The 25,314-nt window shown below is 37.4% G+C and overlaps 1 protein-coding gene across 3 annotated transcripts in view; it reads left to right on the top strand.

The window, feature by feature from the left end:
• The window catches only part of SPICE1 (spindle and centriole associated protein 1), a 72,337-nt gene that overhangs the window by 45,380 nt on the left and 1,643 nt on the right, over positions 1-25,314 (top strand). For all 3 annotated transcript variants that reach the window (XM_017858602.1, XM_017858603.1, XM_017858604.1), the window contains 10 exons: positions 192-331; positions 528-665; positions 1,023-1,288; positions 3,700-3,831; positions 8,388-8,535; positions 10,824-11,048; positions 17,677-18,161; positions 21,134-21,314; positions 23,465-23,567; positions 24,923-25,010. In XM_017858602.1, the coding sequence (XP_017714091.1) occupies positions 192-331; positions 528-665; positions 1,023-1,288; positions 3,700-3,831; positions 8,388-8,535; positions 10,824-11,048; positions 17,677-18,161; positions 21,134-21,314; positions 23,465-23,567; positions 24,923-25,010 (1,906 nt within the window). The remainder of the gene's footprint in view (positions 1-191; positions 332-527; positions 666-1,022; positions 1,289-3,699; positions 3,832-8,387; positions 8,536-10,823; positions 11,049-17,676; positions 18,162-21,133; positions 21,315-23,464; positions 23,568-24,922; positions 25,011-25,314) is intronic.

The following is a 25,314-nucleotide window of genomic DNA, read 5'->3' as shown; positions in this document are numbered from 1 at the left end:
ATTAAATTATAATCAAATCTATATGCATATTTATATATAAAATTAAATTTATAATTATATAAATATAAATTACAATTAATTTATAATAATATAGATAATATAAATTAATGCCTGCTATCATTTAATTTATATTTAGATTATGTTAATTTATATTATAATTCTAATGTAGCTTATTGTCCTGTAATTTATAGGTTTCTCCAGCAACTCACAGAAGAGAATTCTGAGTTAATTAGTAAGTTGTGGACTGATATTCAGCAGAAAATAGCAACCCAGTCACAAGTAACTCCTCCAGGAACACCATCACCTGCTCTTTCATTAGGGGAACAAAGAGGTTTGTTTCTCGTTTGCATTATTTCTGGTTGCCTGCTTTATTAGGTTCATTCTTGAATGCAGTAATTTGTAAAGGAATGTTAGAGTTTTGACTGCCTTAGCCTAATTGACTAAAATACTGATGGATCTGTCAGTTGAAATACTTTCTTAAGAAGTTTGTTCACTTGAGATACTTCTGGAAATGTTCTTCCTTTTAGCTGCTCTGAATGCTACCAATGCTGTCAAGAGACTCCAAACCAGGCTTCAGACTGAAGAATCTACTGAGACTCTAGACTCAAGCTATGTTGTGGGACACGTGCTGAACTCAAGGAAGCAAAAACAGCTCTTAAATAAAGGTTCAGTCCCTTAATTTACAAAGATGAATTATTAAACATGTAACTTGATACAGTTGTCTTAATCTCTTAGTCAGTGTTTTTTTCTCTTAATCTCATCCACATGGTTCCAACTAAGAGTTTGTTGAATGGTAGCCAAGAAATATCTCCTACCGCTTGTAACTCTGGAACAGTGGTTCTAGTGCATTAATTATAGCTAGTGTAAATCTGGTTTAAACTGTTTAATTTTTATGAGAGAAATGGTGATATCATCTATGAAAGCCTTTTATAAATTGTGAACAATAGTCAAAAGTTTTTCTAGTAGTTTTCTGGTCATAATTTTTCCTGGTCTTAAAATAGAATGACTTCTCTCATTATCAGTGAAAAGAAAACCGAATTTGGACGCTCTTTCCAAGCCGAAGAAAAACATGTTATCAGGTAGCACAACCTCTGCAGACTTACCAAATAGGACTAATTCCAACCTGGATGTCCTCAAACACATGATACATGAAGTGGAACACGAAATGGAAGAATATGAGCGGTGGACAGGTCGCGAGGTCAAGGGACTGCAGAGCAGTCAGGGTCTTACAGGCTTCACTTTGTCATTGGTGAGCTCCCTCTGTCGCCTGGTTCGGTACCTTAAAGAGGTAAGAACATTAGGTTATTAGAATCTTCTCTTCAGACAGAAATGCACGAGTTTTTTTTCTCTCCATTTATTGCAACCTCCAAATAAAGTACAGTCAATTTGAATAGCTTTGTTTAAAATACCTCAATTTTAGATTATCTGCAATAAAGGCTTATCCTTTAAATCTTTTCTGTCCTTAGTTGATACATGCTCAGATAAGTGATTTTAATTTTAATAAGAGCTTTAGCAAATTATAATTAGTAGCGTAAATCTGCCATTAATATAATTATATCTTGTGCTAATATTAAATATTACTGTTTGACAGTTGTAGATTAAATAGAACTGTTAACTGTATCTGCATTCTATTGCTATTCTCTGCTTCCTACTCCCATGTTCAGTTTGGACAGTGGCATTGCCTATAATCGGTAGACTTGATACGTGGGAGAATTCTTCATGTTCCCTTTATGTCTGGAAACTCATGTATGGCTTCAGTGTCTTAAGTGGGAGATGTTTTATTGTTGTAAAAATAATTTATAAAAAAAGCAAGAATTGTTTGTTTGGCTGGGCGCAGTGGCTCATGCCTGTAATCCCAGCCCTTTGGGAGGCCGAGGTGGGTGGATTGCCTGCGGTCAGGAGTTTAAGACCAGCCTGGCCTCAACATGGTGAAACCCTGTCTGTATTAAAAATACAAAAATTAGCTGGGCATGGTGATGGGTGCCTGTAATCTCAGCTTCTGGGGAGGCTGAGGCAGGAGAATTACTTTTACCCAGGGGGCGGAGGTTTCAGTGAGCCGAGATCATGCCACTGCATTCCAGCCTGGGCGGCAGAGCGAGACTCTGTCTCAAAAAGCAAACAAACAAACAAAGAAAGAATTGTTTGTTTAATTTGATTTCAAATAATCATCCACAGAATGCCACAGAATTAGAGTTAGCTATGTGTTTCATCTTTGAAAATCTATTTAAACTGTTATGTACTTAAGCCTGTTATACAAATATGACAAAAATGTTTAAGGAAACTTTATTATTTAATAAGACAGATTTACCAACTTAATACAGATGTTTCAATTTCTCTATAACTGTCTTTCTTAAAACGAGGAGTGGCTCTTTTTTTTTTTTTTTTTTTTTTGTGAGGACAGGGGTGGTCTCAGTCGGGTTGCGCGAGGCTGGGAGAGTAGTGGGAGCGGAGGATCTCGGCTGCACTGCGAACCGTCGAGTCTGCGCCGGGGTTTGAGGGTGGGGTGTTACCAGCCTCAGTCTCCCAAGGTAGCTGGGACCACAGGGCATGCCACAGACGGTAGCTAATTTTGTATTTTTTGTAGAGTGAGTCTATTATGTTGCCCGACTGTCTCGGAAGCGTCCTGAACTCAGCATCTGGCAGCTTGGACCTCAAGCAGTGTGGGTAGTTACAGCGTGAGCATCCGACTGACCCGTAAAAGTGTAACTTTTAATTAAAAAGAGTCGTGGTATTGTCAGACTATTAAAAACTGGGTAAGCATGTCTTTACCCTTAACTCAGGGAATCTTCGTCAGAGTATAATTTGGGTTTTGGAAGTATTGCAGGCTTAGGAGCGAGTATCGTTGTTTTTTTTTTTTGTGTTTTTGAGATAGAGTCTCTCTCTGATTGCCAGGCTGACGTGGCGCAGTGCAATGAGCTTGGCTTACTGGATGACTCGGGCTCTCACCCTCCGCCTCCCAGGTTCAAGAGATTCTCCTGCCTCAGCCTCCTGAGTATCTGGGACTATAGGCGTGCGCCACTATGCCCAGTTAATTTTTGTATTTTTAGTGGAGACGAGGTTTCACCATGTTGGCCAGGATGGTCTCAATCTCTTGACCTCGTGATCTGCCCGCCTTGGCCTCCCAAAGTGCTGGGATTACAGGCGTGAGCCACCGCACCCGGCCAGAAGCATGTACTTTTAAGCTAATCACTTGTTTTACAAAGTTAAACCATTTAAAGTTGTCATTTATTTTAAATTATATTTTAACAAGTTTAATTTTTGAATTGGTGATATAGTCACATTATGAAATTCAGAGATACAGTAGATTGTACTAACTCTCATCACTAACTTCCAGCTAGCATGTTTGCTTACTTATAGCCAACTATTATTACCAGATACCAGTGTATCTTTCTAGAGATGGTCAGTGTATATTCAAACAATATGTATATGTATATCCCTCTACTTTGTTTTTACAAAAAATGTAGTTACTTAATTTTATGTAACATTTTGTTCATTTTATTCTATTTAAAGAAGGGAAGAGGATAAAGCAGCACATTTTCTTTAATTAAATATAATAAACCTTTTAATAAAAATCTTTGTCATTACTGTCACATAATATATGCTTCTTTGTAAATATCTTCTTTGCCAGCTTTGAGTGCAAACTTTTAGTTTTCAACATGTGAGGCTATTGGTGGAAGTTTATTTGATATTTTTTTGTAGAGTGAGATCCAGCTACGTAAAGAAGTAGAGACAAGGCAACAACTGGAACAAGTATTAGGTGATCACCGAGAGCTCATTGATGCTCTGACAGCTGAAATTCTTCGTCTTAGAGAAGAAAATGCTGCTACACAGGTACTCAGATGAGATCCCAATTTTTGTGTGTTCAGTGGTATAAAATATCTTTAAACATGTACTGGATTCTCTTAGAGTTGCTTTTGGTTTAACTGTGTTGATGTGATTACTTATCAGTCATTATTATCATCAGTGGTAGGTATTATTGAACGTTTATTACATGGAGGTACCATAGTAGAAGCTTGGAAGCAGCATATGGACTGTCTCCCTGTCTTTTAAGAGACTTACTATTTAGTGGAAAGACAGAGTCTGCATTTAAATTATAACTACCAGTGTTACAGTAGTTAATCCAAAATGTGAAATGAGTGTTATGATAGCCACTTTTAATTTAAAAGCAGCAGAAGATGGCCTTTGAGGAGTCCTTTTGCAATCACATCAGATGCCATTTATAGTTGTTCACAGTATCTTCATATTTGTTACATAAAGTCCTCTTTGCTGCTTGACTAATAGCTCCTTTTCTTTTTTAAAAGACTTACACAGTTCTCTTGTGGAAAACCTATTGCTTCCATGCTGCATTGAGCATTCTTCCTCTGTTAACTTTTTTTTTTTTTTTTTGAGATGGTGTCTCACTCTGTCACCCAGGCTGGAGTGCAGTGGCATGAGTTCGTTGCAGCCTGGACCTCCTAGGCTCAAGTGATCCTCCCACCTTAGCCTCCCAAGTCTCTGGGACTACAGGTACACACCACCGTACCTAGCTAACTTTTTATGTTTTGTAGAGAGGGGGTTTCACCATATTGCCCAGGCTGGTCTTGAACTCTAGGGCTCAAGTGATTCGCCCACCTTGGCCCTTGAAAGTGCTGGGATTACAAGCATGAGCCACTGCACCTTGCTTCTTTGTGTACTTCTGATACTGTCTGGATATTGGTATTATTGCGTTCATCAACTTGTTTTATACTTACATGTGTACTTGTCACTGAGACTGTGTGCTTCTTGAGTGTACACAGTCTATTTTATTCGTCCTTTTTGTTCTCATAAGGTAGTTGTTATTACTTTTATTTATCAGCCAGAAGAGACTAGACAAGTGATAGAAGAGAAATTATGTTTGTGTTAATGGACATTAGATGATGAGATGTATACTTTTTTAAATTGATAAAGTAGGGTCAGGCACAGTGGCTCACACCTTTAATCCCAACATTTCTCAAGGTGGGCAGATCACTTCAGGCCAGGAGTTTGAGATCAGCCTCGGTAACAGAGTGAGACCTGTCTTTACAAAAAATAAAAATATTTGCTGGGCATGGTGGCGTATGCCTGTAGTTCTAGCTGCTTGGGAGGCTGAGGCAGGAGGATCACTTGAGCCTAGGAGTTTGAGGCTGCAGTGAGCGACGATTTTGCCATTACACTCCACCCTAGGTGACAGAGTGAGACCCTGTCTCTAAAAAACAAAACAACAACAAAAAATCCAAACTACATACAAATTTGATAATATAGTTCGCATACTTTTAAAATGTACAATTCAGTGTTTTTAGTATATTTGAAGTTGTATGCCAGCACCATTATCTAAATCCAGAACATTTTCCTCACTCCAGAGAGAAATCCTGTACCCTTTAGAAGTCACTCTTCATTCTCTCTTTTTGTGAATTTGCCCAATGTAGATATTACATAGAAATGGAATAATGTAATATGTGCTGTTCTTTCACTTAGCATAATGTTTAAGGTTAATTTATGTTTAGCATGTATCAATACTTCATTCCTTTGTATTGCCCAATAATATTCCATTGTATGACTATACCATAGTTTATTTATCCCTTCATTAGTTAATGAACATTTGGGTTATTTTTACATTTTATCTGCTATGAATAATGCTGCTATGAACATTGATATACATATTTTTGCAGAACATATGTTTTAATTATCCTGGGAAGATGTGCAGTTTTAAAACATACTGATTTACTTACAAATCTTTGTTGAATACCCACTGTGGGCCTGGTACTGTTCTAGGTACAGGAAATAGAATAGTGAACAAAATATAGAAAACTTTACCCTCATGGAGCTTACATTCTAAATAAATCCTAAAAACAGAAAGTTGAAGTATAGTAAGTTAGATGGTGATATGTACTTCAAAGAAAAATAAAGCACATAAAGGCATAGGAAATGCATAGGATGGGGTAGGATGCAGTTACAAATGAGATGGGCCATTCCTGTCTGAGGAAGTGACATTTGAGCCAAGACCTGGAAGAGTTGAGGAGTGAGCATGTGGGTAGTTGATAGAAGAGCAGTCTGGGCAAAGGAAAAGGAAGTGCGAAGGTCTTACGGTGGGAGTGTGACTGGTGAACTTAGAGTCATCAAGGAGATCAGTGTGGCAAGAGTAGAGTATGGGGAAGAGAGAGGTAGGAGACAAGATCAGGTAAGCCCAATCACATAGGGCCTTGCATGCTGATTAAAGACATGGGCTTTTATGCTAAGTGAGATGGGAAACCACTAAAGAGAAGAGATGTGATTTGTCTTGGGTTTAAGAAGGTCACTCTGGGCTATATTGAAACTAGATCAGAGATTGGTGCCCTTTCTTGGGTTGCAGTGCCCTTAGTGTCTTATAACACCCCTAGGCCAAAAACAGTTCTACTTGTTAAGTACAAACAACTATATCCTAACAACTGAGGGGCTGTTTGAGGAAAAGGATTACTTTCTCTTAAGTAACTACAATGATTTACTAATGGGTTATATGTACCTTTTGAGCACTGTACCACTTCTCAATGCTTGGAATCAGTTGGGACACAATCATTCTTATTTCCTGTTCCACACTGATTTTCCTCCAGAACTTGTTTTTTTTTTTAACCTAGCAACTGCTGAAAGCCCAGCCATGAGAAGATTTGACATCATCAAAAGGAATGTAATGCAATCTGACATTGAAACTGTGAACTGTCCTGAGTTAATAGTTCACCAGTGTCTGATAGATGGCAAGCATCACTATTTCCCTTGAAGATTTAAATTTTCCCTTGGTGCCCCTGTAAGTTCACTTTAGTGCCCTGAGGTGCCTCAATATACAGTTTGGGAATAGTATGGGACTAGAGTAGGTGGCCAAACACAAAAGCAGAATATTACATGAGGAGTTATTGGAATAGTTCAGGTGAAACATGGCAACTTGTTCTAGGGTGGAAGTGGGAGAGGGTGTGAAAAGTGATCAAGTTATGAATATATTTTGAAGGCTGACCAAGGCAGTCTGCTAATTTATTGGATATAGAGTCAAGTAGAGGATATTGGAAAAGAATCAAGGGTAATTCCAAAGTTTTGGGCTGAATAATTAAAATGATGCAGTTGCCATTTATAAGTTAAAGAAGGCTTTAGGAGGAATTTGTCTTCATATATTTTAAGTTTGAGAAGTCTGTTTGAATTCTAGATGGAAGTGTTGAGTAGGCCACTGGATATGTGAGTGTGAAATTTGGGAAAAAGTTTGGGCTGGTGGTATAAAAATGTTTACTTCATTCAGCAGTACTATATTTACTATTTCTGATGTCTGGCTGCACCTGACTTTTATCAAATGTCTGTATCTCTCTAAGCATACGTGATATATATATATATATGTATATATATATATATATACTTAGATAGAAGTTTGTTACTAGCTGCCATCCTTGCGTTTTCTTTGTAATTATTACAGGGTGTCAGCAATTTACAGAACTCTCCTTTTCTTCCTTCTACCTGCAATCTTCTCTACTTCCAAGAACCATTTGCGTAACACCAATACATAACAAAGATGAGCATTATGTGGTAGTGATCAAACCTGATGTTTTTAGATGACCTACTTATATCATCCTTGTAGAAAATATAAAGAACAAAACAAATTCATCTAACCTTCTGGGCAATCTGTTTGACTTTTACATGTAAGAATGGAATTCCAAACACTTAACACGTTCAGCTCTGTGCCAGAAAGTAAATCTATGGGTATGGTATTTTGTGGGTGATCTTTTAAATTAAAAGAAACCTTTATGTAATATTAAAAATAATACATATTTTTATGTATTATTTGCATATTTACAATAATACATATTTACATATGTATTACACATATACATTAATAATACATATTTTAATATTACACACATAGACAAATATGAGAATATCTATATACATATATAAAAGTTCTGTCTCATTCTCATATATAAAAATCAAGTTGTAATTAATATTTGTATTAATTACATACAGAATTTTGTGCTGTTCACGTTTATCAGTTTAAATGCCTGGGTAATATTCATTGTTTCCTCCACCTCATGTATCTGTGTCTCTTGAGGGTAGCTTAAGGGTCAGTTGAAACATCCTGAAGAGGTTTTGTAAATGGAAAGCCCTGTGGAAAGGTTCATTCTTATTGTTATAGCAGGGTATTTATTAATTATCATTTCATGATTTACTTAACCATTTCCCTATCATGGAACTATTAGAATATTTATAATTGTAAATAGCATTTCTTTCATTTGAATGAAAGTCTCAAATTCCTGAAGTATTTAAAATGATGATATTATACATATGTAAACACACACATATCCTTTGTGTGGTTTGCTTTCTAGGTGGTTGTTTGATGTTTGATATGCTAATAATATTATTTCATATGTTTTCCTCTCCAGGCAAGACTTCAGCAGTACATGGTCACAACAGACGAGCAACTTATATCACTCACATATGCTATTAAGAACTGTCCTGTGATAAATAACAGACAAGAAATTCAGGCATCAGAAAGGGGAGCCACAGGTCGAAGAAATATGGACAGTTCAGGTGAGTGTGGTCTTATTATCTCAGACTGTCATTAAATTACTTAATGGCCTTAGATAACAAACCAAACCTTAAATCTCTAAACTTATATAGACTTATTGACTGTTTATGCATGTACAGTATTGTTACTACCACAATTGCCACTACTTTTCCAGCTAATATTGGACGCTTGCTCTATGCCAGATACTTGTTAAGTCTTACATGCATAATTTCAATTCATGTCATAATAGTCTGATGAGGTAGGTGTTATTGTTATTCCCATTAGTGTTATCTTTAGAGGAAACTGAGACTGAGAGAGGGTTGGTAACTTAGCAAAGTCACACAGGTAGAAAGTAGCAGAATCGGACACCTAAATCAATGAGAGTGCTAGCACTTTTAATCACAGTGCTCTAGATTCAGAAGAGATGATTTTGGAAAGAGAAAAATACTGAATTTTAGAAATACATAACTTTTGTTCATGTGTAGTAGTGTTGTTTTGTAATTCTTTCTTCATCTCATGTGCTATCATGTGCTGTAGGCTGAATTGGACATTTCTGTTTTTTCATGTGTTTTACTTTTAAGTAAGACTTTGATGAGTATCTGTAAGCAAAGTGTTTTATGTATTTAAAACTGTTTTCTTAGGATGGATTCTAAGAAGTGGCTGACCAAAATTTAACTTGCATGAGGTAAACTCAATGGCTAGGGCAGATCTCTGTCTTCTGGTGGAGTCTTGCTATTTTTTTTTTTTTTTTTTTTTTTTTTTTTTTTTTTTTGAGATGGAGTTTCACTCTGTCATCCAGGCTGGACTGTAGTGGCGCCATCTCAGCTCACTGCAACCTCCGCCTTCCAGTTTCAAGCGATTCTCCTGCCTCAGCCTCCTGAGTAGCTGGGATTATAGGTGCCTGCCACCATGCCCAGCTAATTTTTGTGTTTTTAGTAGAGACGGGGCTTTGCCATGTTGGCCAGGCTGGTCTCGAACTGACTTTATGATCCGCCTGCCTCGGTCTCCCAAAGTGTTGGGATTACAGGCATAAGCAACCACACCCGGCAAGTCTTGCTATTAATATCTCAGTAAAGGAATATGTTAGTGCTTTACTGTTATCTGAGTTAAGCTTCACTACTGAGAAAACTTTTGATTATCCTATAGGTGAGAAGGGCTGGGAGTAAGTGTACTGTAGAATTATTGTTAATTCTTATTATTGCCTGTGGAAAAAGTCAGAAAGATTTATGTTGGTGAGACCAAAGATTTATGTAATATCTTCCTGAGTCTCAGCTCTTGTAACTCTTTTAAAATAATGTGGAATGTGACTATGTTGTGATAATGCATGAACTGTGAAGTTCCTTATTTTGTAATGAGCCTTGTATATGGAGGTCAGTGCATTAATATGCCCCATTTTAGCCATTCTATTACTTGTTATGACCATTAAAAAGCTATCCGTAAGACATAATGAAAAATTCTCCTAGCCTAGGCAACATGGTGAACCCCGTCTCTACAGTAAATACAAAAAATTAGCTGGGTGTGGTGGTGCATGCCTATAGTCCCGGCTACTTGGGAGGCTGAGGTGGGAAGATCACTGGAGCCTGGGAGGTCGAGGCTGCAGTGAGCCAAGATTGCTCCACTGCACTTCAGCCTGGGTGACAGAGTGAGATCCAGTTTGAAAAAACAGAAAAAAAGAAAAAGACAAACTCTAGAGTGCCACATAGGATTTTTTAGGAGTCCCTAAGTGGCTCGCTTTTCATGGCTTTGAGGCCCTAATGACTTTCTCAAAAATAGTAACAACTTCTCAGTAGTAGCTCACCTGCCCATGAATGATTGGCAGAGGAGGATACAGTCTAGAAAGTGAAGGCTCCAGGAGCCATGTTGATTGATGTGAATTTTGCACTCTACTGAGGTGCATTTAAGAATAAATACCTGGGCCGGGCACGGTGGCTCACACCTGTAATCCCAACACTTTGGGAGGCCGAGGCGGGCGGGTCATGAGCTCAGGAGATAGAGACCATCGTGGCTATCACGGTGAAACCCCGTCTCTACTAAACAAAATACAAAAAATTAGCCGGGTGTGGTGGCGGGTGCCTGTAGTCCCAGCTACTCAGGAGGCTGAGGCAGGAGAATGGCGTGAACCCGGGAGGCGGAGCTTGCAGTGAGCCAAGATCGCGCCATTGCACTCCACAGGCTGGGCAACAGAGCAAGACTCTGTCTCAAAAAACAAAAAACAAACAAACAAAAAAAAAAGAAAAAAGAATGAATACCTGAAATGTGCCCATAGTTTCTTTTTGTTCCTATTGTGCTAATATCCTTTCATCTTCTTCAGAGGGTCCAGCTGTAAATGCCAATGTCTCAGTGCCATTGATGTTCAGAGAGGAAGAGGTGGTTGAATTCCCACAGGAAGAGTTGCCTGTTAAATTGTCTCAGGTGCCAGACCCTCCAGATAACATGACTCTGGCCAAGAATTTTCCAGCACATATTTTTGAGCCAGCTGTGTTGTTAACACCACCCAGGCAGAAGAGCAACTTAAAATTCTCTCCTCTTCAGGACGGTAAGTTTTCTTCTAAAGTTACATGAAAGTTGTTTTTTATGTTCCATTTGTACAATGTATTACGTTCACCATTACATGAAAAACAGAACTGAAAAAGACATTTGATTACCACACATAGCCTTTAAGCTGAAGGAAGACTTTTCATGCTATGTGTAGCATACCTGTGGTCATGTGTGACATTTAATTAATTTTATTGTATATCTATTTTATTAAACATTGTAAGTATTAAACTCGGATCAAAAGATCAGAGTCCTTAGCATTAAGATGCAGAGTAAGGGGAATCCCTTTTGTCCCAATGATCCATGAGCATATGAAAGAGTTAGAAGCAGGAGATTATACTCCAAAGAGTAATGAAAGTTAGACTAAGGAAAGGTGAGAACTGTGACTTTAAGGGTCATGTAAGTGACATCTGGTCATCATATTCACCTCTTTCTCATCAAAAGTTTTCAGCTCAGTTGAGGGAATTTTATAATAAAAGTTAATGGACAATTAAAAATAGCTTTAGAGTTACTTTTGCAGCTCACAGGTAGAGTAAACAGGTTAAGAATGTATTATTAATTCTTAGCTTAAAGATTCTTAACTTAGGGTTCATGAATGGTCTTCAGAAGTCCCATGAACTACTTCATTGTTGGGAAAATGAGATTTATTTGTCCCCATGTACATTTTTTCTGGAGCTATTGTTTTTACTTCATTTTCAAAGAGTTCTTTGGTCAAAAAAAGAACCAGTATCTTAAACTCTCTTCTGAAGTTTTTTGAAAAATATTATTCAGGTCTGATTAGCCTGAATTTTATTTCTTTTAAAAAATTTTTTATATTTTACATAGGGGAACAGAAAAATAACTGTTAATTGTTATTGGGATATACGAATTTTGTGCAATTTTCTGCACTTTGATGTTTCCAATAAAGGACATGAAGAAGCCCAAGGGGTTAAATAAAATGACAAATCCTTGCTATTAAAAATTCTGTTTTGTTATTTGTAATGCAGATGTAGCATTTGTCAGATCAGTGTGGTGCAGTGGTGACAGTGCCAGGGTGAGAGTCAGAAGTGCTGGCATTTTGGCCCATTTATTGTTGACTAGCTGTGAGGCATGAGGCTCAGATGGTTTACCTTTTCTAGACCTAAGTTTTTCCATCTATGAAATGAGAAGATATTTCTTTATCTTTAATGCTCCCTACAGCTCTATCAGTGTATGATTCAGTATTTCCTCTTCAGAGGGCTAGAGGGTATTATTATCTCTGGCAAGATTCAGGAAATATGATTTCAGTTCTGATTTCTGTTCAGCCTAGACTTTTATTCTTTAAATTAGTTAGTTGTCCAAATGTTTGCATGTTGTTAATAGGCTTGTCTAATGATCTTTGCTTAGATGTTGTAAATATTTTCATTGGTGATCATAAAATAGCTTAAAATTCTTTGTAAGAAACAGTTACAATAAATGTTTTTACTCTGATCACAAACTTACTAAATGCTTGTTAAAGCAAGTTTGTCAAGGATTGCTATAGACAACATTTTGTTAGTATCTTCAGCAAGTCTGCATTTGAAATAACTGCCCACTTATTTTATAATGTGCAGACAGAGATGCTTGTGAATAGGTATTTGAATTGGTGATGTTTTATTATATTTTTCAAGCATTGTTTGGAATACTCACATATAAAGAATTATTCAGTTAAACAATATGCAGATGAAAATGGGTGATACGTAGGGCCCTTCATCAGCATTCAGTTCTCTTTTAGGATAGCCTTGTCTAATAGAATTTTCTGGGTTGATGAAAATGTTCTGTATCTGCTCCATCCAGAATGGTGGCCACTGGTCACATGGGGCTAGTGAGCACCTGATGTGGCTTGTGTGACTGAGAAATTAAAATTTAAAATTTTATTTAATTTTAATTAACTTAAATTTGAATAGCCACATATGACTAGAAGCTGCCATATTGGACAATATTGCTGTAGTATTTCCCATCATAAATATTTTCCTCTAGCTATTGATTTATTTCTCCTTTTCTTTACAGCCATGCTTCTTGAACGAGTAGTGTGTGTGTGTGTGTATTTGTGTGCAGTTTCATTTCATTTTCTGATCTCCCATTCATTCCTTATTTTAAAGTGTTTATTCTAATTAATATTTGTATATGGTTTTAAAAAAAGTACTGTCAATTTAACCCAGAGAAAGACTCTCTAAAAGAAACTGATATTTATTTGGGATTGAGCATTGCAATGGGAATATGGTGGGCATATTCAGGGAAGTAAAGGAAGACAAGAGTTTTTAAAGGGGAAATGAGGAGGATTATCTAAGTTGTTCTGAGACAACTATCCTTGGCTACAAGGATGAGTAACAAGGGGTGGCATCAATCTAAGATTGGTTGTTGGGCAGATGTCCTCGCAGAATTATTTTTTGTGTAAGATTGTGGAGGCCTTTGTGCAAGGTTCTGGTTTTTGAAATCTCTTGAATAGTTGTTATCAGTCATACATGCATGAGAACCCTTCCTTCCTGGCTCTTTAAGGCTCCACTTATCAGTCACTTGTGTCTGATAAAGTGACTCTGATAAAGTCACTTGTGCTCTGACACAAATTGCTCAATTTTTTTTTTCTTTTGAGATGGAGTTTCGCTCTTATTGCCCAGGCTGGAGTGCAATGGTGCAATCTCAGCTTACTGCAACCTCTGCCTCCTGGGTTCAAGCTGTTCTCCTGCCTCAACCTCTGCCTCCTGGATTCAAGCTATTCTCCTGCGTCAGCCTCCTGAGTAGCTGGGATTACAGTCGTGCACCATCACGGCTGGCTAATTTTTTTTTTTTTTTTTTGGTATTATTAATAAAGACTGAGTTTCACTATGTTGGCCATAGTGATCTCGAACTCCTGACCTCAGGTGATCCGCCCACCTCGGCCTTGCAAAGTGCTGGTATTATAGGATTGAGCCACCACGCCCAGCCAAATGACTCCATTTTCATTCTGACAACTTTCACAGTACATTCCCCTAAAGGCAGTCATTTTATTCCAATTTGATTTTTGTTTATTTGGTAATTGTCTCCGTAATTAATATAAAATATTTTTGCATCTCTTTTCTTGAGATACCAACTTTACATAGTAATTATAGACTCTCCCTATGAAAGAAGAGAGTGTAATTCACCATAACACCTACTTCCCTTCTCTACTCTGGATAGTTTTTGTTTTTAATCTTTTTTGTTACTTTAAATACTTTCTATTTCTTTTTTAACTTTAGACAGTATTTCTTGACTTCCACTACATGAAATACTAGCATCCCTTCCCTTCTGCTTTACCTGTTTTCTACCTCCCACCTTCAGTTAATTATCTTTTCCCTTTCACAGTATTAAGTTTGATTACATTAACCTTCTCTTCCATTGCAACAACTGTGTTTTCTGTGTCTTGTCTATATACATGTTGACAAGTGAAAACAAATAAATAACCATTACATTTTCTTTTTGAATACTGCCAGTGCTTGTGCTAAACAAAGGAAAAAGTTCTTAAGAAAATCAAGGTGAATTCTTATTTCATGTTATGAGAGCTCAGACTTTTTTTGCTATATATTTATACTGTAACTTTCTTGTACAGTTTTTGCTTTGTGTAGACTTTCAAATTGCCTTTACTCTTGTGTTGACAAAAGAATAATGTGCTTTCACCATATCTTCAAGTCCTTTTTGTCATACTGTCTGTGGCGTGGAATCTGCTTTCATACCAGAGACACCGTCTCAAAGCCCTTTAAACTTGCTGCAGCCTTCACTGATTGCTTATTGCTTGCTGGGCCTTCTGCATAGCTCTCATCCTGGGTCTTGGTATCATTGCACACCTGAATTGGGTCACCTGTTTTCTCTTATTATTTGGTTTTCTTTCACAATTTTCTGAAAGAAATAATCAGAAAAAGCATATGCAAGGTAAACTCTGAGTTCTTGAAATTCTGAAGATGTTTTCGTTTTTCTCTTACACTTGATTGATAATGTGGCTAAAGAATTCTAGGTCAAGAGTTCTTTTTCCTGAGAAATTAAAGGCATTATTCCATTGGTTTCTAGTATTCAGTGTTCAGTTGAGATGTCTGATAATGAGATGTCTTTTATTTCTTTATATTGGACCTACTTTTTTTTTCTGAGAAAGCTTTTAGGATCTCGTTTTTATCCTGAAATTGCACAAGGTATGCCTAAATATGGGTTTTTACCTTCTTGCACTGTGAGACACTAGTTGGACCTTTAAGTCTGAAGACATATGACTTTCTTCAGTTTGGGGGAAAATTTATGTTGATCGATGGGATTTTCTTATGTATTTGTCCTCATATCTTACTTTTTAGATTCTGGAAGATTTTTTCACTTTATATTCAAGCCTGTCTTTTGGATTTTTAAAATTTCATCAATTGTATTTTTAGTTTCCAAGCAAGAGCCCTTACTTGTCTGATTGTCCTTTTTTCATTGACACTTACTATGAATGCAGTATCTTCCAGAAACTTTTCTGAGGATACTAGTTAGAATTCTACTATGAATTTTCTTTCATTTTCTTCTGTACCTGAATTTTCTTTTCTTCTTGATCTGTTCGGTTTCCCTGTCTTGGCTTTTTTCTTTTGTGCTGCTGGTTTTTTCCTATTGTTCATTTGTATTTAAGAATGAATAAGTTCAATATTATAGGTAGTTGTCATACATTTTCTTTTCTGTGATGTAGATAAGTCTAGATCTATTTTCCCAGTAGACTTTCCCTTATGTGGTTGCTTTGTGTATATGGGTACGATTTGCTAACTATGGGTTTCCTTTTAGAATATGTAACTAGGATCCAGCCATTCACTTGGGGTGCTCACATTTACTGTTTCCATCCTTGATTTTTTGCTTAGGAGGACAGTTCAGGGAAGTGGTGTGCAGCAGCTTGACTGGAAAAAGCATACAGTAGACAAATTTTCAAGTAATTCCCCAGATTTCAGTTCTACTTCTCATTTTTTTCCTCTGTACCTGTCAGCTTTGTGACTGCAGCCTTTTCAGGGTCCTCCCCACCCCCAGATACTGGCTTTCACCTGTCATTTCCTTGTAATGTATATGTATTCTGGAGTATGGTTTCTGCTCAGTTGTACTCTTTTACATGCTTTCCATCTACTCCCAGTCTTCCAGAGATTTGCTGAAATATCTTGTTTGCTAATGATTCTCTTCCCAGACTATTCTATTTACTGATTGTGAGTTTATTTCCTTTTATATGTCCTTGCTGTCAATGAAAAGAAGTGAGATAAATGTGTGCTCAGTCTGTAGTCTTGAACTAGAAGCATCCCTCCTTTCAATTAGGGCATTCCATCTAAACTACTCTTGCTAAGGGCTCCAGTGGCCTCCCTGTTACTAAGTCCAGGGTACGTTTTTCTGTCCTTATGTTTCCAGGTCTGACAGTGGTATTATGTACAATTAACCACTTTGTTTCTTTGATGCCATGTTGGTGTAATATTTTCCTTATCTTTCCGACTGCTCCATTTTAGTCTGCTTTGGTGGCTTTTCCCTCCTTTACCTGACCCTACATGTTGAGTTCCTCATATCTTGATGCTGGTTGTTTTCTCCCTCTACTCTTCTCTCTGGATAATCTCACTCATTCTCATGGCTTCTAATACCTTCTAAATGTCAGTGACTTTCAGTTTGATATCTTAGACCAGATGTGTCTCTTGATTTTTAAACCCATGTATCCATCTGCTTGGATGGATTCACAGATGAATCCTAGGGTACCTTAAGTTCTTGATAAGCCCTCCTTTCCCTAAGTCTATCCTTTGCCTTCAGCATCTCAGTAAATGTGATCACCATCCACTCAAGATATGTGTCTTCTTGATCTGTGTGTTTTTCTCACTCCCCATTTCTAGTTCATTGCTGTCAGTTCTTTGCCAAAATATTTCTCAAATTTATTTAGTTCTCATCATCTCTAATGCCAATACACCTTAGTCAAAGCTACTGTCATCTTTCTTCTAGACTATTACAATTGCTTCCTGGATTTTCTGCTTCCATTTCTACTATCCTCCAATTATCCACAGCATTTAAGAAATTTAAATCAAGTCATTGCCAGATGTTCTCTAGGTTTTCATTGCTCTTAGATTAAATTACAAAATGTTTAACATGGTCTGAAAGGCTTGCCAGAAATGGCCACTGCACACTTCTCTAATCTCCTGCTTTTCCAGTTCTCTCCTTGTTGCTATCCTACAGGTAGGCTGGCCTCATTTCTTTGCTCTTTCCTATTTTTTGAGCCTTCACATATGTTGCTGTTTCTACCTGTAATGTCCTTTGCTGTAGTTCCTATTACATATGTAATCAATGTAATCATTTAAAAATTTTACTTCCTCAGAGAGGCCTATCCTGGCTATCTGCAGTTTAAATTGGGTACTTATACCTGCTTCCTCATTCCCCAAGATTCCCAGATGTGAATTAATGTATGTGTTACAATGTGAACTTGACAGATGGTTTTTCACAAGGGTACTGACAAATGCTTTAAGGAACATGGTAAGTCTCTGTACTTGATTACGAGGGGTGACATTGCTGGTGTGTTCTCTGCTGAAGCGTTCAGAAGCCAAACACTTCTACTGAAATCCTTTTCTAACTACCATGGTGGGCTAATGAGATGAGTATAGTGTCAATCTATGGGAAAATAATACATGTTTGTTATTTTTAAATTCTATCTATAGTATTGAGAAGGACTGTTCAAACTCGTCCTGCTCCACGACCTCCTCCAACTGTGGAAATAATTGAGAAGGAACAAAATTGGGAAGAGAAGACCTTACCTGTTGATACAGATATTCAGAATTCACGTGAAGAGAATCGTCTGTTCACTCAGAGGTGGAGAGTCTCTCATATGGGAGAAGATTTGGAGAACAAAACTCAGGCTTCTTTTGTTAACCTCCCACAGCCCCTCTGCAATTCCCATTCCAACACTCAACAGTCAAGAAGCCCCACATTCTCAGAAGAGCTCCCAGTACTGGGAGATGGACAGCAGCTGAGAACAAATGAGGCATTAATACAAAGAAAGGACATAATGGCACAAATGGCTGATTTGACATTGCAGAATTCAGCTATGAAGGCACATACGAATAATATTATTGAGCCTAGAGGAGAGCAAGGGGATGGACTCCGGGAGTTGAATAAACAAGAAAGTGCAAGTGACATGACTTCTGTGAGTACCATTTAAGGATTGATTAGGGACATACAGGAATTTAAATAGGAACTTTAGCTTGGGCATCTTAAGAAACTTATTTTCAGAAGTGATCCTAGAAAGCTTTGAGGCTAGATGGCTTATGCTTTGGCATGTCTTCAATACAATAGGTCCTGGTTATTTGTCAGTCTATTGTACATACAAGACAAGACAGCATAAAAGGAAAATTATATAAATGAAAATAGGACAAAGATAAAATGTGAAGGTAAGCTAAGATTAAGTTAGGATGAAGTTTTAAGTATCAAGTATAGAATTAATATTACTTGAATGTTTGCCACATAACCACATGTTAATTGAAAGTATTTTTATTCTTAAAATGGCTCATAAAAGAGTATTGGCCCTCAAATCATGAGTAGTTAATTTTTGAGGACATAGAATGGATTTTCGTATAGAAATGAGGTGGTTTTTTCGTTTCGTTTTGGTGTGTGTGTGTGTGTGTGTGTGTGTGTGTGTGTGTGTTTTGAGACGGAGTCTCGCTCTATTGCCCAAGCTGGAGTGCAATGGCATGATCTTGGCTCACTGCAACCTTTGCCTCCCAGGTTCAAGTGATTCTCCTGCCTCAGCCTCCTGAGTAATTGGGATTATAGGCACACGCCACCACACCTGGCTAATTTTTGTATTTTTAATAGAGACGGGGTTTCACCATGTTGATCAGGTTAGTCTTGAACTCCTGACCTCATGATCTGCCTGCCTCAGTCTCCCAAAGTGCTGGGATTACAGGCATGAGCCACTGTGCCCAGCCTGTTTTGCTTTTTGGAGATGGAGTCTCACTCTGTCGCTCAGGCTGGAGTGCAGTGGCATGATCTTGGCTCCCTGCAACCTCCGCCTCCTGGATTCAAGTGATTCTCCTGCCTCAGCCTCCCAAGTAGCTGGGATTACAGGTGCACACCACCACACCTGGTGAATTTTTGTATTTTTTGTAGAGATGGGGTTTCACCATGTTGGCCAGGCTGGTCTTGAACTCCTGACCACAAGTGATCTGTTTGCGTCGGCCTCCCAAAGTGCTGGACTTACAGGCATGAGCCACCCTGCACCTGGCCAGGAGTAACGTTTTAAAGGATTATTAAAGCCAGACTTTAATATGCATATTAATCATCTGGGGATCTTGCTGAAATGTGGTTTCTGATTGAGTAGGTCTAGGGTAGGACCTGTGCATTTCTAATAAGTTCCCAAATGATGCCAGTGCTGCTGGTCTGAGGACCGCGCTTTGAGTAGCAAAGGTCTGCATATTATAGTGCAGGATTTTTGTAAGTTAAATAAACTTTGTGGGCTAACCTGGTAACCTAAATCTTCATTTCGTTGTTTCTGGGTGAGATAGGAAGTCTGAATTCCAGCTAGGGAGGGTTTATAAAAGACCTCCAAATGCTGGTTCCAGTGACGGTAGACACTTTCTTTTACCCCTTCTAGAGCCAAAGCAGCTCCTGTCATGTTTCTGATAGGAGGAGCTGGATACTGTCAGTGGGGATTAGAAGCTCCTGAGGTGACCATGTTCATAAGGGCTTTAACAATGGTGGTTGGAGGGCTTTGGTGAGGAAGGTCTGGGTAAGGTGGGCCATAGAGTAAGGGCCTTCTCTGTCAGCACTGGCTCATGGGGAATAAGGACAATATGGGTACTGAATCATAGAAGTAGTAGACAGAAGGAACTGGCAGAAGAGGAGCCAGAAAGGAATATTGCTAGTAGAGGGCAGCCATTGGTAGTGGTGTATATGAGTAAATACCAACTGCTTCAATTTTGAGTCATTGGGAGGCATTTATATATTTGTAGTTTTGAAGATTATTCATAACAGGCAACTCTTGGTTTAAAAAAGATAGCAGAGTCTAATGTTTTGCTTGCCTCTTTTTCTAATTAGTATATAGATCAAGCTAGAAGGGACTATCTAATATTTCTGTCTTCACTACCCTCTTTTAATTGGAAATATAAAATGATCTTTAATTCATACTGATTTTCCTATTTATTTATTTATTACTAATAGATATAGGCTAAAAATCAGTGGCTTTTATTAGAGATTTTTTTTCCCAAAAAGAAATGAAATAACTAGGACTGAAACAATGACATAAGTAGGAATAATGAAATGATTAGGAATGACATAAGCACATTTGTGGGGGAATTTTCAAATTAAACTTACGCTATATTTTTGGGGTGGCTATTTTTTACCCTACCTCTCATATTTCTTTCCAATCACCAACTATTCTTGAATCAGATATCTTAGGCCAAAAGTGGCCTGGGGAGGCTGACATATGGTTAGAAGGAGTGACAAGATTCCCAGAATCTTTGCCAAGTGGTGCGTATTTGAAGATTGTAATTATAGAAACTTCTGTTTCAAAGATAGCAGATCCTCTTTTGTAATCTGTCAAACCCCAAATCTGTCTTCAAAGATGTGTGGCATTTACTTAGAGACCAGCTCACTGGGAGTAGGCTCTTTGCTCATGTGATCTTTTGTGCAGCTCTGCAGATACTAAGAGACACAGAAAAGCTTTTCCCAGAATATGTGCTTAGACAAAGGGACTGTAAATTCTATTGTGTGCTCACTATTCACATTTATATAGAATAAGGGCTGTGAATACTAACTTGCTGGCACTTAGTAAGTCAAAATTGTATGAGACCGAGGCAGGTGGATCATGAGGTCAGGAGATTGAGACCATCCTGGCTAACATGGTGAAACCCCATCTCTACTAAAAATACAAAAAAAAAATTAGCTGGGCGCGGTGGTGGGCACCTGTAGTCCCAGCTACTCGGGAGATTGAGGCAGGAGAATGGCATGAACCCGGGAGGTGGAGGATGCAGTGAGCTGAAATCACGCCACTGCACTCCAGCTTGGGTGACAGAGCAAGACTACATCTCAAAAAATAAAAATAAAAATAATAAAATAAATCGTGTGAGAGATTTTTCAGTATTCAATTTGTACTTTTTTTTTTCTCTCTCTCTCTCAAAGACTTTTCCAGTGGCACCATCTCTAGCACCAGGTAGCATGGAGGAACGGATTGCAGAATTGAATCGGCAAAGTATGGAGGCTCGTGGAAAACTACTGCAGTTGATAGAGCAGCAGAAACTTGTTGGTTTGAATCTTTCTCCACCAACGTTACCTGTTCAATTACCTCTCAGAGCATGGACTGGTTGGTCACAAATTCATAATTTAAAAACTAGAAATATGAAGGTTTTCACTTTTCTTGGTTTTGCAAGTTTATATTGAATCAAAAGAAATATCAGAGCATATATTTTGGTGCCTTCAATTTTACACAGAAAGAAACAGCCATAACTCACAGGATAAGTGACAGAAATGGGATTAGAAGGCAGATCTCCTGATTCTTTCTATCCTGTGATGCCTATAGTTAATCTTCGGTGTCTGAGTTCCTAAATTATCCTACATCTAAATGGTATTCATTATAGTGTACGGTTCACTTAGATCATATGCTGCAACTAAGCATGAAATACCTGAATGTTAATTTAGAATTTCATCAGCAACAGATTACAACTTATTCTGTAAAACAGTTAAAGCATTTTCACTCATTAATTAAATTTTCTGTTACATTTAGGAATGTGAAAAGCTAGAGGGGATTCTGAATAATAAAATAGTAACTGAAAAACTTGTCATAGTATTCACATTCAAAACGATGCTGATGAAACGAAGTAAATATCAAGTTGTTTTTATCAGAAATTGCATTATTAAGGCCCTCAAGGGACAGAGCTATATGAAGAGTACAGAGAGATTGATTTTGGTCCAGTAAAAGAGAAGGCTGTAATTGTCAGGAATAGAAAAAGCTCCGTGTACTAGTAATTGATGTATTCTCTGAGATGTTCAAACATTGGTGTTTGAGGGGAACTCAAGTATGTCTTATTTCTGGTTGAAGTAGGTTACCTTTAAGGTATCTTCCAATAAGAGTTTTCCCCTCAGAAATTATTTCCTTTTTGAAATACAGACACAGAAAGCAGACTCTTTTGGAAATTGCTGGAAAAAGATGGTAATGCATTTCCCCACGGCCCTCTCTCTTTGTTTATTCTAGGCTTCCTCAAATGACAGTTTTGTCTACTGTTCTTCATAGTTACGAAGCCTAAAGACAACTTCTGATTAGAATAAATAAATGAATTAACTGTGTATGAAAATGTACTATGTGCCTGCCATGTGTGGGCTTGAATACTCTAGCATTTGAGTAGGGGAGCAGGCAACAAACAAATCAATATTTGGGATAATATCAGTTAGTGCTAAGTGCAAGGAAGAAAAATAAAGCAGGTCAGCCTTAAGAATAATTTTGTGTTTAAATGTACATCTTCCATTTCAGTATTTCTGTATGGTTAAAATATGCTTTTATTTATGTTATATAATTTAGTCCTCAACACACCTTTAGAGTAGACAGGGCTAATATTATACCTATTTGACAAATAAGTAAACTGGGAGGCACAAAGAGGTTATGTGATTTATCAAGTTACAAAGCAAGTTGTGGATTTGCAACTATGTTCTTTCCTGTCCAGTGATTTATTTCTAAAGTATTCTTTTTATAAGTAAAATTCTTGTATTTATTTAAAAAAACCTTTGTGGACTATAATGATAAAATAAAATAAACCATATGCCATGAAAACCTCTTTTGTTTTCTAGGGTAACTGAGGAATATTTTGTAAAATTAAATAGGGTTTTATTACCTCGTAAAGCTAGGAAGTCACACAAAGCCAGGAGCCTCTGTGAAACTGCCTATGATGAACATAAAGTCTTTCATTAGTAAATACTTAATAAATATATGCTGATTGATAGCCTACTTCTGAAATATGGAAAATATTCATAATTATGCTTGCTAATGGCCATATGGAGCTCTTCAGCCAACTTTCCTCTCCTATTTCAATGTCTTCAGTAATAGTCATAATGTGATTGATTTAAAAGATTTAAAGTTTTGCTGAATGACTTCAGAAATTTTCTTTTTCCTTTTTTTGGAGAAAACTTTAGGTAAGCTCTTTTGGACAAAGATCTCAAGTTCTTTAGAGCTAGCTCTTAATTTCTGTTTTTCACCTGCAGAGCTGACATGATGCCACTTGTCTGAAGATTCTGGCTCTCTGTGAACTGGCATGCTACTGAATTAACACTAGTAACTAAAGTTTCTTATCTCACAGTTCAGTAAAAAAAAAAAAAGAAAAATCAAGTGTATCTTGGGCTAAGATTAAAAAATACGGAAAGAACCACCAAATTTGTAATGTGCAATTTTCAGTAAGATAGAAATTGAGTGAAATTTTTATTTCATTGAAAGGTAATGAAACTAATACTTATTTTATATTTTAGAAGGAGCAAAGAGGACAATTGAGGTATCTATTCCAGGAGCAGAAGCCCCAGAAAGCTCAAAATGTAGTACTGTCTCTCCCGTCAGTGGGATAAATACAAGAAGGTAAGTTGCAGTGTGAATATTTACTTTAAAAGAAAAAAAAGAAAAAAGAATTTGGTATGTATTTATTCTCTTTGTGTAAAAAGGAAGTGTACAATATCTGACTTAGGTTGAGACAGACTCGTGCAAAGAGAGTAAAATAATTGGAAAAGAGAATTTTGAGGGGAAAGGGAGTGAGGAATAAACTTTAAGTTGAAAGGCATGGGTTTGCTACTGAAAACAAAAATGAGATAACACATATGTAGAGTATTTATGGGTTACAAAATTAGGAGGTGATGTGTGACAGGACAGCTGAATTGACCAATAGTATTTTCCTCCTTCACAGTAAATGAAACTGAAGCTCTCAGAGCTAATGGGGTGATTTGTCTAGATGGGTCATATGATTGGTAAATAGTGACACTAAGGACATACCTGGCCTTTCTCTCTCTACTCTGCATCCTTACTATTGTACTGTGCTGTTCCAGGTCTTGTTACTCTTCTACTACCTGGACCTTCTTCCCCATCCCTGCACGTTCATTATTGAAAACTTATCCATATAATATTGTAATGGCAGATACATGTCATTATACATTTGTGAAAACCCACAGAATGTATAACACAGAGAGTGAACCCTAATGTAAACTATGGACTTCAGTCAATTATAACGTATAAATACTAGATCATCCATTGTAATAGATTTGTCACACTAATGCAAGATCTTAATAATAGGGGAAACTGTGTGTGTGTTGGAGGTGGGGTTTAAGGGGTATATGGGAACTCTGTACTTTCCACTCATCTTTCAAAAAACCTAAAACAGCTCTAAAAAGTAAATTGTATTTGTATTAGTCCATTTTCATGTTGCTGATAAAAACATAATTGAGATTGGGAAGAAAAAGAGGTTTAATTGGACTTACAGTTTCACATGGCTGGAGAGGCTTCAAAATCATGGTGGGAGGCGAAGGACACTTCTAACATGGTGGCAGCAAGAGAAAATGAGGAAGAAGCAAAAGCAGAAACCCCTGATAAACCTATCAGATCTCATGAGACTTATTTATCATGAGAATAGCATGGGAAAGATCGGCCCCCATGATTCAGTTACCTCCCCATGAGTCCCTCCCACAACACGGGGGAATTCTGGGAGATACAATTCAAGTTGAGATTTTGGTGGGGACACAGCCAAAGCATATCACTATTAATGAACAAATAAAGACTTACAGGTTGGTGAAAATAAGTTACAAATAATTTACCTCATTTGGACCTAAGTCAGCCATTTGTTTTCAAGCTCTTGCCAGTATTGAGAATTGTCAGTTGTTTGCATAGTCTTTTAAGGTTAATAATGATAACTCACTATCTCACTCTGTTTTATTTTTCATAAATAGATCTTCCGGGGCTGCTAGTAATTCTTGTTCTCCACTAAATGCCACCTCAGGAAGTGGGAGATTCACACCTCTTAATCCAAGAGCAAAGGTACATGTTAAAATGTAATTGTGAAATGTATATAGGGGTGAGGGTAGAAGTGATTTCCATTCTTAACTATCATTCCTGTTATCCTAAAGCTGATATGGTATTCTTAACAGAAAAGAGATACTAATTTACCTTCATTAGGAAAAACAAGCCATATACTTCTTCTGTTTTCTAGGGTAACTAAGGAACAAGGTAAAATTCAGTAGGATATTCAGCAGTCCTTAAAGGCTGAAAATTACTGGTTTCAGGTAGAGCTTCCCAAATATTATGGCAGGACACACAGGTGTGCCTTGAATGGGTTGTAGAT

Source organism: Rhinopithecus bieti, unplaced genomic scaffold, assembly GCF_001698545.2.
Source record: "Rhinopithecus bieti isolate Rb0 unplaced genomic scaffold, ASM169854v2 scaffold_45617, whole genome shotgun sequence".
NCBI lineage: Eukaryota > Metazoa > Chordata > Mammalia > Primates > Cercopithecidae > Rhinopithecus > Rhinopithecus bieti.
This window is presented reverse-complemented; position numbering and strand designations above follow the sequence as displayed.